The sequence below is a fragment of the Geotrypetes seraphini genome, chromosome 8 (assembly GCF_902459505.1).
Source record: "Geotrypetes seraphini chromosome 8, aGeoSer1.1, whole genome shotgun sequence".
NCBI classification, from domain to species: Eukaryota; Metazoa; Chordata; class Amphibia; order Gymnophiona; family Dermophiidae; genus Geotrypetes; species Geotrypetes seraphini.
In genome coordinates, this window is record NC_047091.1 from 11,839,952 (window position 1) to 11,860,684 (window position 20,733).

Sequence of the window (20,733 nt, forward strand, 5' to 3'; positions counted from 1 at the left end):
GGGCCGGTGACGGGGACAGATTTTTTCCCCGTGTCATTCTCTAATTTGCATATAATGGAAGTGACAAGCATGCAAATCTGCTCCATGCATATTCATTAGGGCTATCCTGAAAACCCGATTGGCCTGGTGGTCCTCCAAGACAGGGTTGGGGACCACTGCTCTAGACCATATTGATAAAATCTAAGATTATAATAATAATTAGTGTTTCTGTGTCTATTTTCTTTTTTTTTGTCACAAACCTTTGAGTACTGGAAGGTCATATCACCAACCTACAAGTCCATCTAAATCCGTCACAAAATCTTTGACATTTTGTGGATCTAATTACTGGAAATGCCGCTAGACCCAGGGTTTGATCAGTGAAAGAAGATGGGATACAGCCCTGCCTCCTCCACCCGATGATCCAACATCTTTGGCTGCGGTTCTAGTGCTCACTCGCATTTCACCTCTCATCAGTTTTGACCGTTCTCCTGCAGCCAACGCAGTCCGTGCCACCAACGGATCCCTTTATCCTTGCCCATCCCACACAGACTTCGTGAGTAATATCCAAACTACTTACAGCTGTCTTCTTCCTCCAGAAAGACTTTGCTGACATAGCAGGCATAGACAAATCCAAACAACTTAAAAAAAAAAACAGAAAAGAGAAAGAGAAGGAATAAAAAAAATGGCATTATTAAAAATTATGCACAGAGTTAGCAAGAAATGTGACGCACACGGTCCCAAGGTTGGGTGTAGCGGCAACAAAGCAGTGTGGCCCGGATTCTACAAATGGCACTGTGGTTGGCGGCTGCCTTAAAAGTGGCTGCCGATCGCGCGTCAATCACGCGACTGCGCCGTTTATAGAATCGCACCTTCAGCAAAAGGTAGGCACTGGAAACGTAGGCCAGGGTTTTCACGGGCTTCATTTCTGGTGCACGCCTTTGACTTGAGTCGCGCCTAATACCACTTCCGGCATTAGCCACACCTACAGTGGCATTAGGCATCGTTAAATGCCTCTGAAGGCGCGATTCCTACCGGTGCCTACATTTTTGCTTTAAAACTATTTTCAGTTGGTTTTAAACTGTGTTTTCAACTTAAGCTAAGCACCTACTCATGCCTAACTTCAGGAACCGTTTATAGCAGGGGGTCAGGAACCTTTTCGGCTGAGAGAGCCATAAACACGACATATTTTAAAATGTAATTCCGTGAGAGCCACACAATAGGTTTAAAACTAAATACAAGTAAATGTGTGCATTTTATGTAACACCAACATTTTTAAAGTACAATAAGTCTCTGAATTCTTTTTAATAATGTTGTTATGCTGTTGCTAACCAACGATGAATAAAGTAATTCTTACCATTAATGCGACTTCTGATGCTGCATGGTTTTGCTGATGGCTTTGTAGGCTGGTTGATACGTGGTGAGGTTAAGTTTCCCAGCATGCATCAATCAAGCCCCAGCCAAGGATCTTTCATATAGTCACAGAGGGACACTGGGGAGATTAGAGGGGGGGGGGGTTCTAGAGCAATAACAGATGAAGTAGGCACACTCACAACTTGTCCCCTTCACTGGTATAGCTTGCTGCAGTCCAGGCTAGAATCTGCAGCTGGGGAGAGGTGCCACACTGTGCAAAGCCTCGTAAGATGGCCGCCGCTGTCCCCGTCCTGGCTCAGATCCGATACGGCTCTGTGTCGGTGGCTCCTGCTTCCGAGTGACCGGCAGAATGTCCCCGATGGTCTGGGTAGGTCTGCTCAGGTGTCCTCTGCTGCAGTGCACCTCTTGGAGAAGATTGTTCTCCACTGCAGCAGAGGAGCTCGTAGTGTGTGCAGCCGCTCTCCTTGGCTCCGCCCCCGGAAGTCAGAGTGTCACGTTGGCAACGAGCCAGATGCAGCCATCAAAAGAGCCACATCTGTGTCGCGAGCCATAGGTTCCTGACCCCTGGTTTATAGAATCTGGGCAAAATATCTGCCCCATAAAAATAAAGTTAATACAAAACAGGCAGACCTGGCAAAAAATCGCCCCCCCCCCCCTCCAACAAACATACCCCCGGCATGCAGCAACCCACAAATGGCAGGAGGAATGCCCACTCCTTCCTGCCATCCGACACTCCCCCCACTGTGCTGAAAAATATGGCATGAGGGATGCCCACTCCCTCCTGCCATCGGCCTCTTCTCCTCCCCCCTGCCCACCGTACACCCACTCCCTCCTGCTGTTCAGGTCTCATTGTTGCCACCCTCTTACTGTACCATTAGTTGGGAGCAGGAGGGGTGCTCAACCCCTCCTGCTCCTCCGCCGGCCGCTGGTCAGCAATGCGGGCCTTGGGCTCTGCCCTGATGCATCATGTGATGTACAGGGAGGGGCATACGGCCCTGATTGGCTCAGGTGCCTCAGGCTTCTCCCTTGGGAGGGGCCTGAGGCACCTGAGCTAATCAGGGACTTCCTTAGGGAGGAGCCTAAGGAAGTCCCTGATTGGCCAAAACAAAAAGATGACTGCAGAGATGATCTAATCTAATCTAATCTAATCCTTAGGTTTGTATACCACATCATCTCCATGTTCGTAGAGCTCGATGCGGTTTACAGTAGGAGAAATAGGAAGGAACTACAACAGAGGGTTAGAGGTAGAAGTGTGAAGAAAATTTAGAGGACTTGGGATGATGTACAAAAATGCCAAATCTTTAATCAAAGTCAATAAAAACATTTGTATCCAAAGAATGGTTCACTTCAGGTAAAAAACCTGGACCAGACACGGTCCATGTTTCGATAAACACTTCTTCCTCAGGGGTCCAAAATGCATGAAAACGCACTTTTGAAGAACCATTTGGAATACAACTTAATAAAAGCTGCTTCGATTATGTTTTCAGTTTTACAATGTGATGGATTAGCATCAGTCTTTCCTTCAGCTCGTCAAAATCAAAGCCGTTTTTATTAGGTTGTATTCCAATTGGTTCTTCATACATTTTGGACCCCTGAGAAAGAAGTGTTTATCAAAACACGGACCGTGTCGAGGGCCCCTAGACACACAAGTCTACTGTGCCCCCTTCCATTCAATGTTTGTCCTCCCTTCTCCTCCACACTTCCATTCAGCATCTGTCCTCCTCTCTCACCCTCTTCCATTCAGCATTTGTCCCCCACTCTCACCCACCCCCACTTCCATTCAGTGTCTGTCCCCCCTAAACCTAAGTGTCAGTCAACCTCTTCCTCTTATTGGGCCATCTCCCTCCCTTCCCCTCACCTTTTGGAATGCTTTCTAAAACCAAAGTTCTCTCTCTCAGATGGGCCCTGACGGGGAAGCCGTTCTCTCAAGCTACACGCACACTTTTCCTCTGATGCAACTTCCGGTTTCTGCCAAATCATGTCAGAGGAGAAGCTCTGCGGCAGCCGTGCACGTGCAACTAGTGAGAATGCCCCTCTGAGAGAGAAAACTGGTTTGGAAAAGCGCCACGAAGGTTAGGGGATGGGGAAGAGATGCCCGGACAGAGGGGCCCAGGGCAGCTGCCCTGTTTGCTTTCCCCAACGCCAGCGGGCCCTCATGATGTTTTTGGGCCCTAGGCATGTGCCTACTGGGCCTACCCTTTAATCCGGCCCTGACCGGATTGGGTCCAGTTTTTTAATCTGAAGCAAACCCTTCTTTGGATACAAATGTTTTATTGACTTTGATTAAAGACTTGGCATTTTTGTACCTCATCTCTGCAGTCTTCTTTTCGGTTTCGGTGCACGACAATTACTACAGGTCAGTTGGAGTTTCTTTGGTTTGATATTTAACACCATGACTGAGTTTTTCCCCAAACTTACAGCAAGAAATATCTGGAAAGCGCTGCTGACCACCTCAATGTACTGGTAGTCCAGCAAGCAGCCGGTCACTGTGATGACATGATGATCCTCCAGGGCCAGGTTGGAGTTCATGACAGGGGTCACCAAGCAGCCAGGCCCATTCTCCATCCACCATGAACGGTGCAAAGAAGTATTAAAAGTCATGACGAAGTCCCGTTCCTGTAAAGGAAGTAAAATAAGAAAGAAACACAATTAGATCTAGGGGAAGATGAATTGTATAGAAACAGCTGTTAGTCTCGAGAAAGATCCATCTTTCATCATGAAGAAGTGATATGTCTTAAGGAATACTCATTTGTCTTGCATTTGCTTAAACTTGTCACATTTTTATTTTATGTATGAACTTCTAACCAGAAAAAGAGGTCAGTGGTGATTAAACATCATCTCTCCCCCCCCCCCAAAAAAAAAAAAAAACCCAACAACCCATAGCTGAGAGACGTATTTTTCAGAAAGAACTAAGACCCAATTAGAGACAAGTTCTATGAGCATATTACATAAGAACATAAGAAGTTGCCTCCACCGGGATCAGACCAGAGGTCCATCGCGCCCAGCGGTCCGCACTCGCGGCGGCCCATCAGGTCCATGACCTGTCAAGTGTTCCCTGCCCTAAAAAAACCTATCCTTACTTCTATCCGTATCCCTCAATCCCCTTATCCTTCAGGAATTTATCCAAACCTTCTTTGAATCCCTGTAGTGTCTTCTGCCCTACCACAACCTCCGGGAGTGCGTTCCATGTGTCCACCACTCTTTGGGTGAAGAAGAACTTCCTGGCATTGGTTCTAAACCTATCCCCTTTCAGTTTGAATTTGGTAAATAAGTGCTGCAGAAAAGGTTGCTTTTGGAAATGGAAACAGATAAGTGGTTCGCATCAGAGGGAAGCTTTGACCTGAGCACCGCTTGCAGTCGACGATCTTGCTGCCTATGCCGGTGGGGGCCCGATCTTGCTGAGTTTGTGGGACCAAGGAACGGATTAATCCAGTTTCTATTATTTTCAATGGGGAAAATTGTCTTGGAACTTGAACGTTTTGGAACTCGATCGGGGTTCTGGAACGGATTAAGTTCCGATTCCGAGGTACCACTGTAGTTACAATGTCCCTGATAATAAAGAATGTTCACTATAGGAATGAGCACAGAAAATTTAAACGACTCACTCTAGATCAGCGGTCTCAAATACGTGGCCCGCGGGCCGCATGTGGCTCTCCAGGTTTTATTTGTGGCCCGCGGTCTGGAGGCCATCATTCTCTTCCTTTTGGAGCAGCAGCCGGCTCGTTCGCTCAAAGCCGCGGGTTGGCGGCTCCTTGCGCTATCCACTCCTGCATCGGAAGCCTCTCTGATGTCACAACATCAGAAAGGCTTCAGACGCAGGCGCGGATCTCGCAAGGAGCCGCCACCCGCGGCTTTGAACGAACGAGCCGGCCAGACACGCTGCTGTTCCAGTGGCGTACCAAGGGGGGTGCGGTCCACTGTTCTCTTCCCTGCAGGGCTGACTAACTCTGGCGGCCCGACGTCAATTCTGACGTCGAGAGGACGTTCTGTCTAGCCAATCGCTGCCTGGCTGCCCGGAACGTCCTTTCCGACGTTAGAATTGACATTGGGCAGCAAGAGTTGGTTGGCCCTGTGCAGAAGAGAAGCAGGGAGATGGCCTATTCCCGATAGCGGCAGCAGCAGCAGCCTATTCCGTGGCGGCGGTGGCATGGGGGAGGGCAGGAAGGAAGAAAGAAAGAAAGAAAGAAGGTGGGGTGGGGACAGGGAGCCAGAAAAAAAAGCAAAAAATGGGGCACGGAATCAGAGAAAGACAGACAGAGAAAGAAAGAAAGAAAAAGTTGGGGGAGGGAATGAGGTCTGGAGGAGAGGAAGCATACAGGAGGCTGAAAGAAGGGAAGAAGCATTGGATGCACAGTCAGAAGAATAAAGTGCAACCAGAGACTGATGAAATTACCAAACAAAGGTAGGAAAATGATTTTATTTTCAATTTAGTGATTAAAATGTACCAGTTTTGAGAAAGAAAAGATATTGAACTTTAAATGTGAGTGCTGCAGAAAAAAATAGAGTACTTGGAGGGCAGCAGAAAAAATAGTTAATGTCTTATTAAAGAAATGACAATTTTGCATGAGGTAAATCTCTTTATAGTTTATATATCTTTCCTTTTAACTGTTAAAGGAAAATTTTATAAACTATAAAGAGTTTTACCTCATGCAAAATTGTCATTTCTTTAATAAGGCATTAACTATTTTTTCTGCGGCCCTCCAAGTACCTACAAATCCAAAATGTGGCCCCGCAAAGGGTTTGAGTTTGAGACCACTGCTCTAGATCTACAGCCTCAGCACCCTGAGGTTGTGGGCTCAAATCCCTCGCTGCTCCTGGTGACCCTGGGCAAGTCACTTAATCCCTTCATTGCCCCAGGTACACCAGATAGAGTTTGAGCCCACCAGGACAGATAGGGAAATATGATAAAATACCTGAATGTAAACCACTTAGGATATAAGTGGTATAGAAAAAAATAATAATTAAAAAAAAAAGATTTCGTGGGGACAGCAAAGTTATTTAGGGCTCCTTTTACGAAGGTGCATTAAGGCCTTAACGCGCGGAATAGTGCGAGCTAGCTACTACCATCTCCTCTTGAGCAGGCGGTAGTTTTTCGGCTAGCGAACGCGCTAAAAACACTAGCGCACCTTCGTAAAAGAAGCCCTTAAAGTGGAAGGAAGGAGGTTTTTATGTCGATGATCGAAAGGAGTGCTGGATACAAATAGTTAACCCCGAAAATTTCTGAGGTTTTTCCTTCTTCCTGGTCCGCCTTTTAGCAGTCAGCTGTTTAAGAACATAAGAAACGCCTTCACCGGAACAGACCAAGGTCCATCTAGTCCGGCGATCCGCACACCCGGAGGCCCATTTAGGTGCTCCTTGTTGGAGACCCGGATTTCCCGTATCCCTCAATATGTTTTGCAAGAAGGTGTGCATCCAACTTGCGTTTGAAACCCAGAACAGTAGCCTCTGCCACCACCTTCTCCGGGAGAGCATTCCAAGCGCCCACCCCTCGTTGTGTGAAACAGAACTTCCTAACATTTGTCCTGAACCTGCTGCCACTCAGTAACAGGCTATGACCTTTTGTCCGTGCCACATCTGAAAATGTCAGTAATGCTGCTTCCTGGTCAATTTGGTCAAATCCTTTTTTTTTTTTTTTTTTTTTTAGTTCAATCGTCTTTATTGGTATTTTAAAATATACAACAAGCTGGCAAGAATGACAATAATCCATAACAATAAACTCATTATAATACATGTTGTCAATCATTGCCATAAAATCAAAATGGTAGGAAACAACCCACCATAAAAACAAAAACAAAAGTCTCTATCAGATCCCCACGCAATCTTCTCTTTTCGAGGGTGAACAGTCCCAGTTTCCCGAGGCGTTCCTTGTAGCTTAAATTTTCCATGCCTTTGACCAAACTTCGTTTGATTCGTTCACTTACAAAATTCTTAGAACCAGAATCAATCAACATTCTCATTCATTCCCTCATTATGACTAAATTAGATTATTGCAATTCTCTTCTCATTAATATAACTCAAAAAGAAAAAAGAAGGCTGCAACTCATACAAAACACCGCCGTGAAACTAATTTACAAAGCTAAAAAATATGACCACGTTACTCCGCTGTTGGTTAAATCTCATTGGCTTCCTATAAGCCATCGCTTCACCTTTAAATTGTTGCTTTTGGTGTTCAAAGCTTTAAATTACAATGAACCCCAATTTATTAACAGATGGCTTATCCCATATAGTACAACACGCTCACTTCGTTCATCCTCAACTAATCTTCTTACAGTTCCATCTATTAAAATGATAGGAACCAGAAGACAGGACATGTTCTCAGTTAATGCACCTCAATCGTGGAATCTTTTACCCCAACACATCAGAGAACTAAAAGACCTAACACAGTTTAAAAAAATGCTAAAAACTTTTCTTTTTAAAGATGCGTATGGTTATTATGAGTAGTAAAAATTGATAATCTTATATACATTTTCGGTTTTTTCTTTTCTTTTTTATTAAAACAGCCATCTTTTACCCACCTTTTGTTTTTCCCTTTTATGTTTCTTCTTCTCTTCTATCAAAATTGTAACTATTTCCCCATTTAGCCTCACATGTCTTGTATGTTTTACCCTCACATTACTGTGAAATTAAGTTTTTGATCAGTTTGTAAAGTATGTTATATGTTTACACAACAAATTTGTTTTTATGTCATTTTTAACATTGTACTTGTTTCATTTATTAATACATGTTATTTTTATTGTACATCGCCTAGCAAATTATATAGGCGATTCATCAAGACTTAATAAACTTGAAACTTGAAACTTGACCAGTTTCGTGGCTCGCCTCTGCACCCTCTCCAACAGAATTTTATCCTTCATAAGGTATGGAGACCAGTGTTGGACACAGTATTCCAAGTGTGGTCTGACCATTGTTCTATAAAGTGGCATTATAACATCCTCCGACCTACTCGTGATCCCCTTCTTGATTATGCCTAACATCCTATTTGCTTTCTTCGCTGCCGCCGCGCATTGAGCCGATGGCTTTAGGGTTCTGTTTATCAGCACCCCCAAATCCCTTTCTTGTTCGCATTTGCAGAGATTTGTTAGGAAATGATGAATACATTTTGAAAAGTCTTGATTATATATGCACAGCGACTATATTTGGGGGGAGGGGGGGGGAGAAAGATGACATTTTGTTTTAAACATAGCCAACTGATATGCATCATCTCACAAAAATGATTTTCTGAAGTTGGTGCATGTCACTGGGGCTTTATAACACCTCCTGCCATTTTTCAAAAATTGTCCCATGAAATACTGCAGCTCTTCATATGCGATCACCCCAAGTTTAGGAAGAAGGTTGTAGGTGTGTGGGTGGGGGAAGGGGCAACAGATGGAAGTAGGGAATATGGTTGATAAAATGCACAAGCTGGATCCAATCTAAAACCCAGTGCCCCCCATCCCAATTGGTTATATTTTGGTTAAACATTTTTCAGTCAAAAGCAGGCTACTGCCAGATCTTCTGACAGAGGAATTTAAGGCTGATTGTAACAAACAGGTGATGCTATGTTATTTATTTACTGAAGCTACATCTCTGATCTTTTGTAAACTGCCCTGAGATATTTATTGTAAAGATGGATTAGAAATGTAAGAAATCAATCAATAAATACAGTAGAGACTGATAAGCCTCATAGGAGAGTTCAGCTTGACTCAAATTGTCATGCAGTCTGGCTTGTCTCTAAACCAAGTCAAGTCTAGTTGTGCAAAAGCAAAACATTTAATAATAAAGAAAATCTAAAATCCTCTTTATGTGACCTTTTGGTAAACCAGGTTTATTATATTAAATCACAAAGATTTATACTCTGCCATTATCTGTACAGTTCAGGGTGGATTGCAAATTGAAATTGAAAAAATTAGAAACAAATTCAATTAAACGTAAACCTCCCCTCTATATCATGACATAAAAGCAGTAATAAAACAGACAAAATAATAAAATCTAGTAATGCCTAGGCAATACAAATTTCCAAATTAATTTTTTTTTTCTTTACAGTACTCCCCTGAAATTCGCGGGGGTTCCATTCCAGGAATCCCTGTGAATTTTTAAATATCACAAATGCAGTTTTTCACCTGTCAAAAGGCAGGGGAGGCAGGACAGGACAGCTGGAGTGCTGGCAGGTGAAGGAAATCACTCGCGGTCTGCTCCAACTGCCTCTTCCTGTAGTAAAGTCGGGCTACACCAATCAGGAGCTGCTTTGACACGCAGCTCCTGATTGGTGTAGTCTGACTTAACTACAGGAAGAGGCGGTCGGAGTAGACCGCGAATGAGCGAGTCCGCGATTTGCGAATTCACGGGGGAACACTGTATATTAGATAATTCCTTTCATATGTGTATCTGGTAACAGAAAGAAGACCATTCCAAACGGAGGGGACCCTGATATAAGAAGGAAAACAGCAATTGTCTAAAGGACTTAGAAGTCCTTTTACTGAAGCTGCGGCAAACATGGCCATAGCGTGGCAAGCGTGGCCTTTCCTGCATCTGTACGTGATTGTCCTCTCCACTCCATCTCTCAATCACTTACCGATGCAGGAAAGCGCTTGCGTGCGGTTACTTGGGAGTGATCATCAGTGTAGACATGAAGGTTGCAAATCAGGTGGAAAAAGCATCATCCAAGGCAAGACAAACGATGGGATGTATCAATAGAAGTTTCGTAAGCAGGAAACCTGAGGTCATAATGCCACTGTACAGAACCATGGTGAGACCTCACCTGGAGCACTGTGTGCAGTTCTGGAGGCCACATTACCGCAAAGATGTGCTGAGAGTCGAGTCGGTTCAGCGGATGGCCACTAGGAATATCTTGGGGCTCAAGGGTCTCTCGTACGAAGAGAGACTGAACAAACTGCAGCTCTACACTCTGGAGGAACGCAGGGAGAGGGGAGACATGATTGAAACGTTTAAATACATCACGGGTCGTGTCGAGGTAGAAGATGACATCTTCCTACTCAGGGGACCCTCGGCCACAAGAGGGCATCCGCTCAAACTCAGAGGAGGGAAATTTAGGGGTGACATTAGGAAGTATTTCTTCACGGAAAGAGTGGTGGGGCACTGGAATAAGCTTCCAGAGCAGGAGGCCAAGGCCAACAGCATGCTTGACTTTAAGAATAAATGGGACATCTACGTGGGATCCCTACAGAGGCCTAATAAGACACTCAGACTTGATAGGGAGGGTCAGTAGAGTGGGCAGACTTGGTGGGCTATAGCCCTTTTCTGCCATCATCTTTCTATGTTTCTATGTTACAGCAGTGAGGCGGGCAACGTTCCAAAACAATGGTATACTGAGGCCTCAAAATAGTACCTGGCATGGGCCGTGAGTTTGAGACCACCACTTTAGGGGGATGGAACTTGATGTACTGCTTTTACAGTGTGGGTGTGATTGACGCAATCAAAGCAGTTTACATGGGCAATGAAGGGTTAAGTGACTTGCCCAGAGTCAAAAGGAGCTGCAGTGGGAATCGAACTCAAAACCTCAGGGTGTGGAGACAGATGCTCTAACCACTATGCCACTTCTCCACCCCACTTTACCACAACTACTGTGGCTTTGTAAAAGGGGCCCTTAGATGGATATCTTCTTTAAAGTCAGGAAAATCCCTTAATTACTCTAGCTCAGTGGTCTCAAACTTGCGGCCCGCCAGGTACTATTTTGAGGCCCTTGGTATGTTTATCATAATCACAGAAGTAAAATAAAACAGTTTCTTGATCATATGTCTCTTTAGCTATAAATTGCATTATTATTATTAAGACTTAGCTAAAAGGAAAGATTTATAAACTATAAAGAGTTTTACCTCATGGAAAACTCATTTCTTTAATAAGACATTAACTATTTTTTCTGAGGCCCTCCAAGTACCTACAAATCCCAAAATGTGGCCCTGCAAAGGGTTTGAGTTTGAGACCACTGCTCTAGCTGATAGTAAACATAGCCTATACCTAAATATTTTGTACGACATTTACAAGGATAAGCCAACAAAAATGTAGCCCCTAATGATTAGGGTTACCAAACGTCCAGAAAAACTCAGACATGTCCAAAATCCGGCTTTTTGTCTGGGTTTTGGAAAGTTCTGGCCGCATCAAGAGGGCCTCTGAGCATGTGTGGATGATGTCACATGCGTCTGTGCACGCTAGGAAGCCCTGCGATGCGGTCCGGAGGTCAGAAATGAAAAGATGAGATCTCTGGGAGTGGGGTTAGAGACTGAATGAGGTGGGGCTGGAGAAGGATGGGGGTGTGGCCATGTGTCCGGGATTTTACACAGCAAAATATGATAACCCTACTAATGATGAAACTTCCTGCCTCATAGCCAAAAAAGCTTTTCTACATTCTCATGTTTGCCTTGTCATGTTTGGATAGATCCACACGTTTTCCTCCTATAAACTAATTTCAATATCAAGTAGGGCTACCAGACATCCGGGGAAACCCAGACATGTCTTCTTTATAGAGGACTGTCCGGATGCCTGGAGGGATTTCCAAAACTCAGCAGTTTGTCTGGGTTTTGGAAGTCCCTGACCTCAGGGCTGTGTCTAGAGGGCATCCACGCATGCACGGATGCTGACGCAATGACATCATCAAAATGACTGCCTGCTCCCTAAGATTTTCAAACTGTCCTGTGGACTCCGTGGCAGGACCTCTTGATGAACGACTTCTGCTCGAGGAAACCCCACTGAGGCAGCAGGGTCCGAAGGATGAGGTGGTGGGATGCAATCAGCAGGAGAGAGTGTTACATTTGAACCTGAAGCCAAGGAGTCTTCTTCCCCCCCTGGGCCACTGCCGAAAAAACTCCAGAATCCTGCTGTGTGGTCCTGGCTAGGATTGCGAGACGTCCGGAACACTAAAATGCCAGTATTATCAACATAGCTTAAGATAATTAAATGTTGCTTCACAGTAATATATAAATACTAGTCTTTAAGCCCGTTACATTAACTGGTGCTAGAGATTCCTCGGCTTCCTCCCCCTCCCGTCAACCCCCTTGTTTCCCTTTGCACAGTCTCCCTGCTTCATCCGCTCCTTTTCCTGTGCGGGCCACCGGAGCAGAGAGGACTGGGCAGAGGGGGCTGCCAGCCGGGGCCGGCGGAGAGGAGCTAGGCAGCTGGAGGAGTAGCAGCAGCCGCTGCCGATCGCAGCCTCCGTCCCGCCTTCGCCTCCCTGGATTTCCTAGAGCGGCCTGCAAGGTTCACTACAGGGGCTGTCAAACCTCAGCAGGCCGCTTTGAAGAGGACCGGCAGTGGGAGGGAGGAGTCGCTGGCACACGCGCTAGCGCAGGCGCCGTGAGCACTGGCACAGAAGCACAGCTCACGCCACCAGGACTCACGGATTTTCGACAGCGCATGCGCGCTTAGCCTTTTATTATTATGGATGATGATGTCTAAATATGTACGTAAAATTTCTCAAAATCAAAGCAGTTACTGAGAAAATGGCACAAAACTCTAGGGGGTTACATACTTTTTGTCTTATCCTATTTATCTAGATCTCTCTCAATTAGTTTTCCGCTAGCTAATTCTTTGGATCTGTCAACATAATGCGTTTCTCAGCTCTAGGAAGATAATAGACACTTAAGTTTGGGGGTTTTTTTAATGGAGGGGCCCTCTTTTGCATTATTTTGAAGTATTTTCTAGAGGAAAAGTCCAAAGTCTGCTATTGGGATAGGCATTGGGGAAGCCAATGCTTGCCCTGGGATCAGTAGCATAGAATGTTGCTACTGTTTGTTTGTTTTTTGCCAGGTACTTGTGACCTGGATTGGCCACTGTGAAAACAGGATACTGGGCTAGATGGACCACTAGTCTGACCCATTATAGCTATTCTTATGTTCTTATGTGAGCCAAGTATAGGACAGTCGAGCCATTGTGACATCACTGCTGAGGTTGGCTCTTAGGCATTGGTGGAATGAGGCATTGTGACATCACAATCACATCACAATCTCAGCTCTGGAATGTTGCTACTCTTTGGGTTTCTGTCTGTTATTTGTGACCTGGATTGATCACTGTTGGACCCAGTGGCGTAGTAAGAGTGAGCGGTGCCTGGGGCGGTGGCACCCCTCCCTGCCCCCCTTTCCCCATACCTTTTTAAATTCTCCAGCGTGAGCAGCATGCCCACGTCGGTGTCGGCTTGCTCTTTGATGTCACTTCCTAGGCGCGGGTCCCAGAAGTGACATCAGAGAGAGCGCTGATGCCGACGCAGGCATCAACCTCGCACCAGCATAATAAAAAAGGTATGGGGAGGCGAGGGATAGGCGGGTGTGGCAAGGAGAGGAGTGGGTGCCGGAGAGGAGAACGAGTGCCGTACCCGGTGTAGACCGCACCCCCCCCTATTCCTCCCCTTACTATGCCATTGGATGGAACAGTGGTTCATATCAAGGACCCCTTTTTTCTTTAGTAGATGTTAATTTTTTAGATCGTTTGAATAGAGACCCTTAGAAAATTTTTAATACACTTCTCCCTCCGTATCCACGATTTCCATATCTGTGGATTCGCTTATTTGCGATTTTTCGGCTGTTGACTCCGCCCCCTCATTTTCATCACTGAACCTGGCATTTCACATTGGAAATTGCTGCCCCTGGTATTTCGTGGAGGGAATCGCTGCTCCCGGCATTGTACAGAGCATATCGCAGGTCGGGTTATTCACGTTTTATTATCTTTTTCAGGTCTATTTTGCCGAACAACCGCGAATAACATGCAAAAAGTTATTCACGGTTTTTCGGTATTCACGGCTATGTTCTGCCCGCATCCCCCGCAAATATGGAGGGAGAAGTGTATGCTTTTCTTAAAATAAATCGCATTGGAAAATAAATGTCTACTAAATATTCTTACCCACAATTTGCCCTACAGACAGAGGAAGCCATGTTGATTTGATCCTGATCTGCCTCTTTGGATGTTTGGGGCCAAGAAAGATCCTGATTGTAAGCTGTCATTTAGATTCAATCCACTTCACAGACCCCTTCACCCCACTATCAGTTCAGCCCAGGCAGCCAGCTAAAAGGATTAATGCTCTGTTTTATCTCTCTGCCGCCTGACATCTTGGATCCCGTGTCTAAGAGAAGGGAGGGAGGCAGAGACTCCTGCAAGAGATCAAACTCTCCACCTGCCCCTCTACACTCCGGTAAAGGGCTTAGCAGACAGATTACACAAGGAACATGGGTTATGAGGGAGGGGCCGAGAGGAGCAGCTTTGATTCAACAGCGCACATGGAGTACCGCCGCTGGTTTTAATTAGTTCTTCAAATCCAAATCCTGATGGCATCAGCAGGGTTATAGATCAGATTTCTGCTTTGCATATCAATAAGGCAGTGGTAGGAGAAGCAGACAAAAAAGTGGAAGCAAGTATCCATATTGGGGGGGGGAAGGGGGGGTTGAATTTCCTTAGCCATTCAGGGGACGATTCTTAAAACTTTAACATGGTCGCTAAACTGGTTCCAGCTGGTTTAGTGTTCATGCATTTTAGTGGCAGATTATCAAAACGGCTTACCGTGGTCTTTTCCGAGCTTCCTAGCAGTCTCCGACTCTGCCATGCAAATGTATTACAACACGGTTATTAATATTTAAAGAAGCACTCCGGGCGATTCTCTATTATCGACAGGTCACTGTCCTACATCTGCGAACAAAATTTTCCGACAGGTCTGAGGTATCGTACCTTTACTTTCTGGTCAGTGCTAGAGTACTGATTGGCTCAGGCATTGACAGAAAAGTAAAGCTTGACAGCTCAGACCTGCCAGAAAATTTTGCCGCTGAGAAGCAATCTCTCTGACCCCGGCAGCGGGAGAGATGCCTACTCCCTCCTGCCGCTGCCATTACGCTAAACCCCCCCCAACACCCGCACAGCAGTGAGAGAGATGCCCACTCCCCCCTGCCACCAAGCAATCCCCCCGACAGTGGAAGGGATGCCCACTCCCTCCCACTGCCAAGCAACAACCCCAACACCCCCACCAGCAACAGAAGGGATGTCCACTCTGTCCCACCACTCTATCCCCGATGACTCCCTCCATGCCTCTGACATCCCATTGCCTCCCCTTATCTTATTTACGAAGGCCGGCCGGAAGGATGCCTCCTCCTCTGGTCAGCAGGCCCACCTCTTCAAAATGGTGGGCCTTCCCCTCACCTGTGCATTCTGGGATATGCCTGGGAATGGCCTAAGGCTCTGATTGGCCCAGGTTGCTTAAAGCTCCTCCTATGGGAGGAACCTTAGATTCTGGGCCAATCAGAGCCTTAGGCCCCTCCCTGATGCACATCCTCTGGCATTGAGTTTCAGAGCTTAACTATTCTTTGAGTGGAAAAATATTTCCTCCTGTTTGTTTTAAAAGTATTTCCCTGTAACTTCACCGAGTGTCCCCTAGTCTTTGTAATTTTTGATGGAGTGAAAAATCGATCCACATGTACCCGTTCTACTCCACTCAGGATTTTGTAGACTTCATTCATATCTCCCCTCAGCTGCCTCTTTTCCAAACTGAAAAGCCCTAACCTCTTTAGCCTTTCCTCATACAAGAGGAGTTCCATCCCCATTATCATTTTGGTCGCTGTTCTTTGAACCTTTTCAAATTTTCTAATTCTGCTATATCTATTTTGAGATACAGCGATCAGAATTGAGCATAACACTCAAGATGCTTTTGCACCATGGAGCAATATAATAATCTTATTTATCATCCCTTTTCTAATCATTCCTAGTACCCTCTTTGCTTTTTTAGCTGCCGCCACAAATGGGGCAAAAGGTTTCCACGTATTTTATTATTTATATTTATTGAGGGGATTTGACTCTGCAGAGATTATGATGGTTAGGGTACGTTCAGATTTAATTTAATATTAGATTTAATTTTAGATTTCTTTGTTTTTTTATTTTAAGGAAGGTGGTGTCTTTTTTAAGATAAAGGTGATGTGTGTATTTTTTTTTTTTTAATTTGGCTTTGAGTTCTTTTATATTGAATTATTTTTTTTATTGTAAACCGTTTAGACCTGTCGTATGCTCAAGCGCTATAAGAAGTCTTAATAAAACACAAACATATTGTCTATGATGACACCTAGATCTTTTTCTTGGGTGCTGACCCCTAAGGTGGACCTTAGCATCTGGCAACAATGTTCTGGATCATTCCTTCCAATGTGCATTGCTAAAATGCCAATTATTGGTGGTAATTAGCTTGTTATTCAATTAAACTGTATGCGTAATTTGAGTTCATGACCAAAACTGCATGTGTGATTTTAGTTGTTTTTTGTAGCGTTAGGGGATAGCATGCAACAGTGAAGGGGATGTACACATGGGTGGCTCATGATACGACACGGGCATGTCACCAAGCAAACATGTATTATTTATTTATTTTAGGTATTTATATACCACTTATAGCCTAAGCGGTTTACATTGCGGTACACACGAGCAAAGAAAATCCAACAAAACTAGAGTACAGTTCCTCCTCCCGATTTGCGGTTTTAGGACTCGCGATTTCGATTATTTGCGATTTCCTAAAACCGGAATCATCTCCACCTCCCTCCCGCCTCCTGGACCTCCCCGGACCTTACCTGGTGGTCTAGCGGTCTTTCGGGGCAGGAGTGATCTTCTTACGCTCCTGCCCCGTGCAGATCATTCATCCAAAATGGCTGCCGTGAGCTCCCATCGTAGTGCTTGGGGACAACGGCACAGGCTCCCTAAAAATGGGATGGTCCCGTTCAAAACGGGATGTATGGTCACGTTATACATACCTAACAGTATTAAAACCTCATTATAGGGAATCATTTGGTATACAACTGGATAAAAGAATGCTAGGAATAACACAGTTATGTATAAAATTAGAATTAAAAATAAAAAAGAACGCAAGAACATGAGGAGCTCAAGTATTTTTCCCCCGACTGTCCCAGTGAGCTCACAAACTACATTTAGTGCGCCGCGGCTTGACAAAGTTTGCGAGACACTGCCATAGTGCGTGCTTGCACAGGACGCAATTACAGCCTGCTAGGGCCCTCCTCGTATACATCTGGGCCCGAGAACCTTTCCCGAACAAGATAGAGCAGCTCAAGCAACAGGAAACCCTGTGAGGCAAACTCATGGAATAATGCAATTCTATCCTGCCTTAGGGGGCAGAGACTGCATGCATTCCTCTCAAACTCCAAAGCCAACTGGGAGTGAGCAGGGCAGAACTCTTGTCCTCTACAAACAGTCTTTGAAATAAAATGTGGTAATTGATTCTCAGTGCCTGGTCAAATCTGACATTAACATTTCTCCTCTGCAAGAGGACTCACTGCATACAGGAGGCTTATTATCGATGGCCATTACAGCAGGACCGCAGGCCAGGCCTCTGGAATTCATTTACTCTTTACTTAAGGCATCGATTTTCGTAGTAGAAAACTGAAGTGGAGGGGGGGGGGGATGGGTGAAATTCACATTTCTCCTGGCTCAGAAGATGTGGTGGCGGGGCAGTTAGAGACCAGCAGCGCTAGGACTGTGTCTGTAAGGCGAAGAAAGGCAGGAATTCATTGTAGAAAGAATGGTCAATGTACAAGTTCTAGGTAAGACCTTTTTATTGGACAAACTCGTTACAGAACACGAGCAAAGGCGTAAAACTTCCACACACACAAAAAAATATGAATCCAAAGCAAAGTGGAAGATAAGAACTCAGTCTAAAGATGACACAGGCGTTCAAAAATCAAAAATATAAAACAATTTATTACAAAGATATAAGGAATCCAACAGTAGAATAGCAGGTCATAGCAGGTGGGTCATGTAATAGACTGTATTTCATCTGCTATGACCTACTATTCTAACTTGATGTAGTACATTTGTGTTTAGTTTTTGAGATCTGGTTTGTTATGAGCTCATAGACAGGCACAGACTTTTAAGGATGGAATCATTTTCCTCTTAAGCAGTGCAAAGCAAATCTGAGTCTCATGAAGGGTAATAGTATAATAGGCTTTCAGGTTGGGGAAGGCAAGTAGGTGCCTATTTTGGGAATATCTTAAAGAGTCATGAAGACTCCTATATAGGGTTAAAAGATGTCCAGATTTACCCGGACATGTCCTCTTTTTAGAGGACATGTCCGGGCATCTGGACGGCTTTTCAAATCCCGGCACTTTGTCCGGGTTTTGAAAAGCTTCTACCTCGGGACCGCATTGGGAGGGTATCTCCATTTCCCCTTCTCTCCTTCCCTCTCATCCCCTGTCCCAACTTACTTCTTGTTCTTCGCAACTGCTCTTCCATCCAGCATCTTCCCCTCCCCAGTCTTGCCTGTCTCCCCTGAGTTCAACATCTCCACCATTCTCTGCACCTCTAGCTCTTCGCCGACGCAAGTTGCAACTCCAACCTACTGATTGTGCCAGCCTCAGCTCTCCCTCTGTCATCACTTCCTGGTCACGTGATGAGAAAGTGACATCAGAGAGAGAGCCGAGGCTGGCGTGGCCAACAAGTTGGAGATTCTGCTCGTGCCGGGGAAGTTAAAAAGGTATGGGAGGAGGGAAAGGGCAGACAAGGAAGGAGAAGAGGGGGGGGGGGTGAATTGCCACCGCCCTAGGCACCTTTCACCCTCACTGTTCGGCATCAGCCTCAGTTCCCACTACTCTTGCCCAAGATAACACCTCAAATAGTGAAAACAAAAAGGCAACCGAGTCACATCAAGGTTTGTGTGAGGGACGCTCAGGACACCAAAATTGGCTCACACCTTACAAACCAAAATGGGGAAATATATATAATGGACGATATATAATTATATATAATACATTATATTATGTTATACACCCTGAGGCCGCATAGAATGGTAGGTGTGCCAATCCTCTGCACAAGACAATTTCCTGAAGGAAAAGGGGATAGAAGGGTATAGATAGAGGATTACTATACAGGTCCTGGACCTGATGGGCCGCCGCGTGAGCGGACTGCTGGGCGTGATGGACCTCTGGTCTGACCCAGCAGAGGCACTGCTTATGTTCTTAAGACAAAGATAAGATAAGTACTTTTTGCTTTATTATCATCTAGTTCTTATTCACTGCATTGCACAGTCATTTTCAATTAGGCAAAAAGGAGGGTTTTTTAAATGCCCATGAGATTTTGGGGGTGTAGGCCTTAAGTCGCTGTGGCGGCTGGCCTGTGCCACGTTTTCTGTGGGGAACCACAAGCACTAGGGGTCACTCGGAGAAATTGAAAGGGGATAGGTTTAGAACTAATGCAAGGAAGTTCTTTTTTACCCAGAGGGTGGTGGACACATGGAACGCGCTTCCGGAGGATGTGATAGGCCAGAGCACTTTACAGGGGTTCAAGGAAGGTTTGGATAGGTTCCTAGAGGATAAGGGGATTGAGGGGTACAGATAAAACTAGAGGTAGGTTATAGAAGTGGTCAGTAACCACTTCACGGGTCACAGACCTGATGGGCCGCCGCGGGAGTGGACCACTGGGCGAGATGGACCTCTGGTCTGACCTAGTGGAGGCAACTTCTTATGTTCTGAAGCTTTTTCCTCCTTTTTTGCATTTAATTTATAACATTTTATTGAAGGAATCAAATAAATATACAATAATATAATACAATAAGATATTCATTACAATTATAGTCACAATTCTAATTTTTCCATACATATTTCTATTATTCCTCCAAAATATATTTCCATATGACATATTTCATACCTCTATACACTCCTCTTGTTCACTTCCCCCTTCCCTTCCCCCCATTGTTTTATTTCCAATTATAACATTGTAATGAATTAATTAAACAAATATATAATTCAAAAATTTCCATACATATTACTATCATCCCTCCTATTCCCTCCCCTCCCCCAGAATGGAAGGTGATACAAATTACCAGGTGTTGAAATGCAATGAATGTTTCCAAAGCTTCAGTGTAAAACATTAAGAATCATACTTCGTGCTCTAGAGGAAAGATTTTGAATATATGGGTCCCAAATTTTCAAAAAGAGACGAGTTCGTCTAGGAAATGTACGAACCTCCCAAACCTCAAATAAAATTAAACGATGGAACTGGTTCCTCCAACACCAAAAACTAGGAGGATCTTTCTGTAACCAATACTGCAAAATGCATTTATGACCAATCATTTAAATTGCATTTAAATTAATTCATACAGGCTAAGATTGGTTTGCGTTTGCTGGCCTTGGTGAAGATTCAATCCATTGCACTATATGTGGTGAAAGTGTTTGGTTGTGACTAAAACATGCAGAAAACATGCAGAACACTAAAAAAATTCAGATGCTCGTTGTCAAGCTTGGCTATTACGTTGTCAGCTTGAAATACCAGATGATTGACCTGTCCAGGAACCTATGATTAATGGGCAGGTTGAATGTCCCGGTTAATCAGTCTCATTAATCTTATGATTCTGCACTTCAGACCCTAATGCTTCTCTACGCTCCGTCATGCCACTGTCTTCCCATCACATCCCCGTGCTCTTTCCCATTCCCT

The 20,733-nt window shown here is 44.8% G+C and overlaps 1 protein-coding gene across 1 annotated transcript in view; it reads right to left on the minus strand.

Annotated features, from left to right (window-relative positions):
- Positions 1-20,733, minus strand: part of NKAIN1 (sodium/potassium transporting ATPase interacting 1) — a 262,439-nt gene that overhangs the window by 46,104 nt on the left and 195,602 nt on the right. The window contains exons 4-5 of the mRNA XM_033953781.1: positions 3,769-3,966; positions 557-617 (exon numbers count right to left, since the gene is read on the minus strand). Of these exons, the coding sequence (XP_033809672.1) occupies positions 557-617; positions 3,769-3,966 (259 nt within the window). The remainder of the gene's footprint in view (positions 1-556; positions 618-3,768; positions 3,967-20,733) is intronic.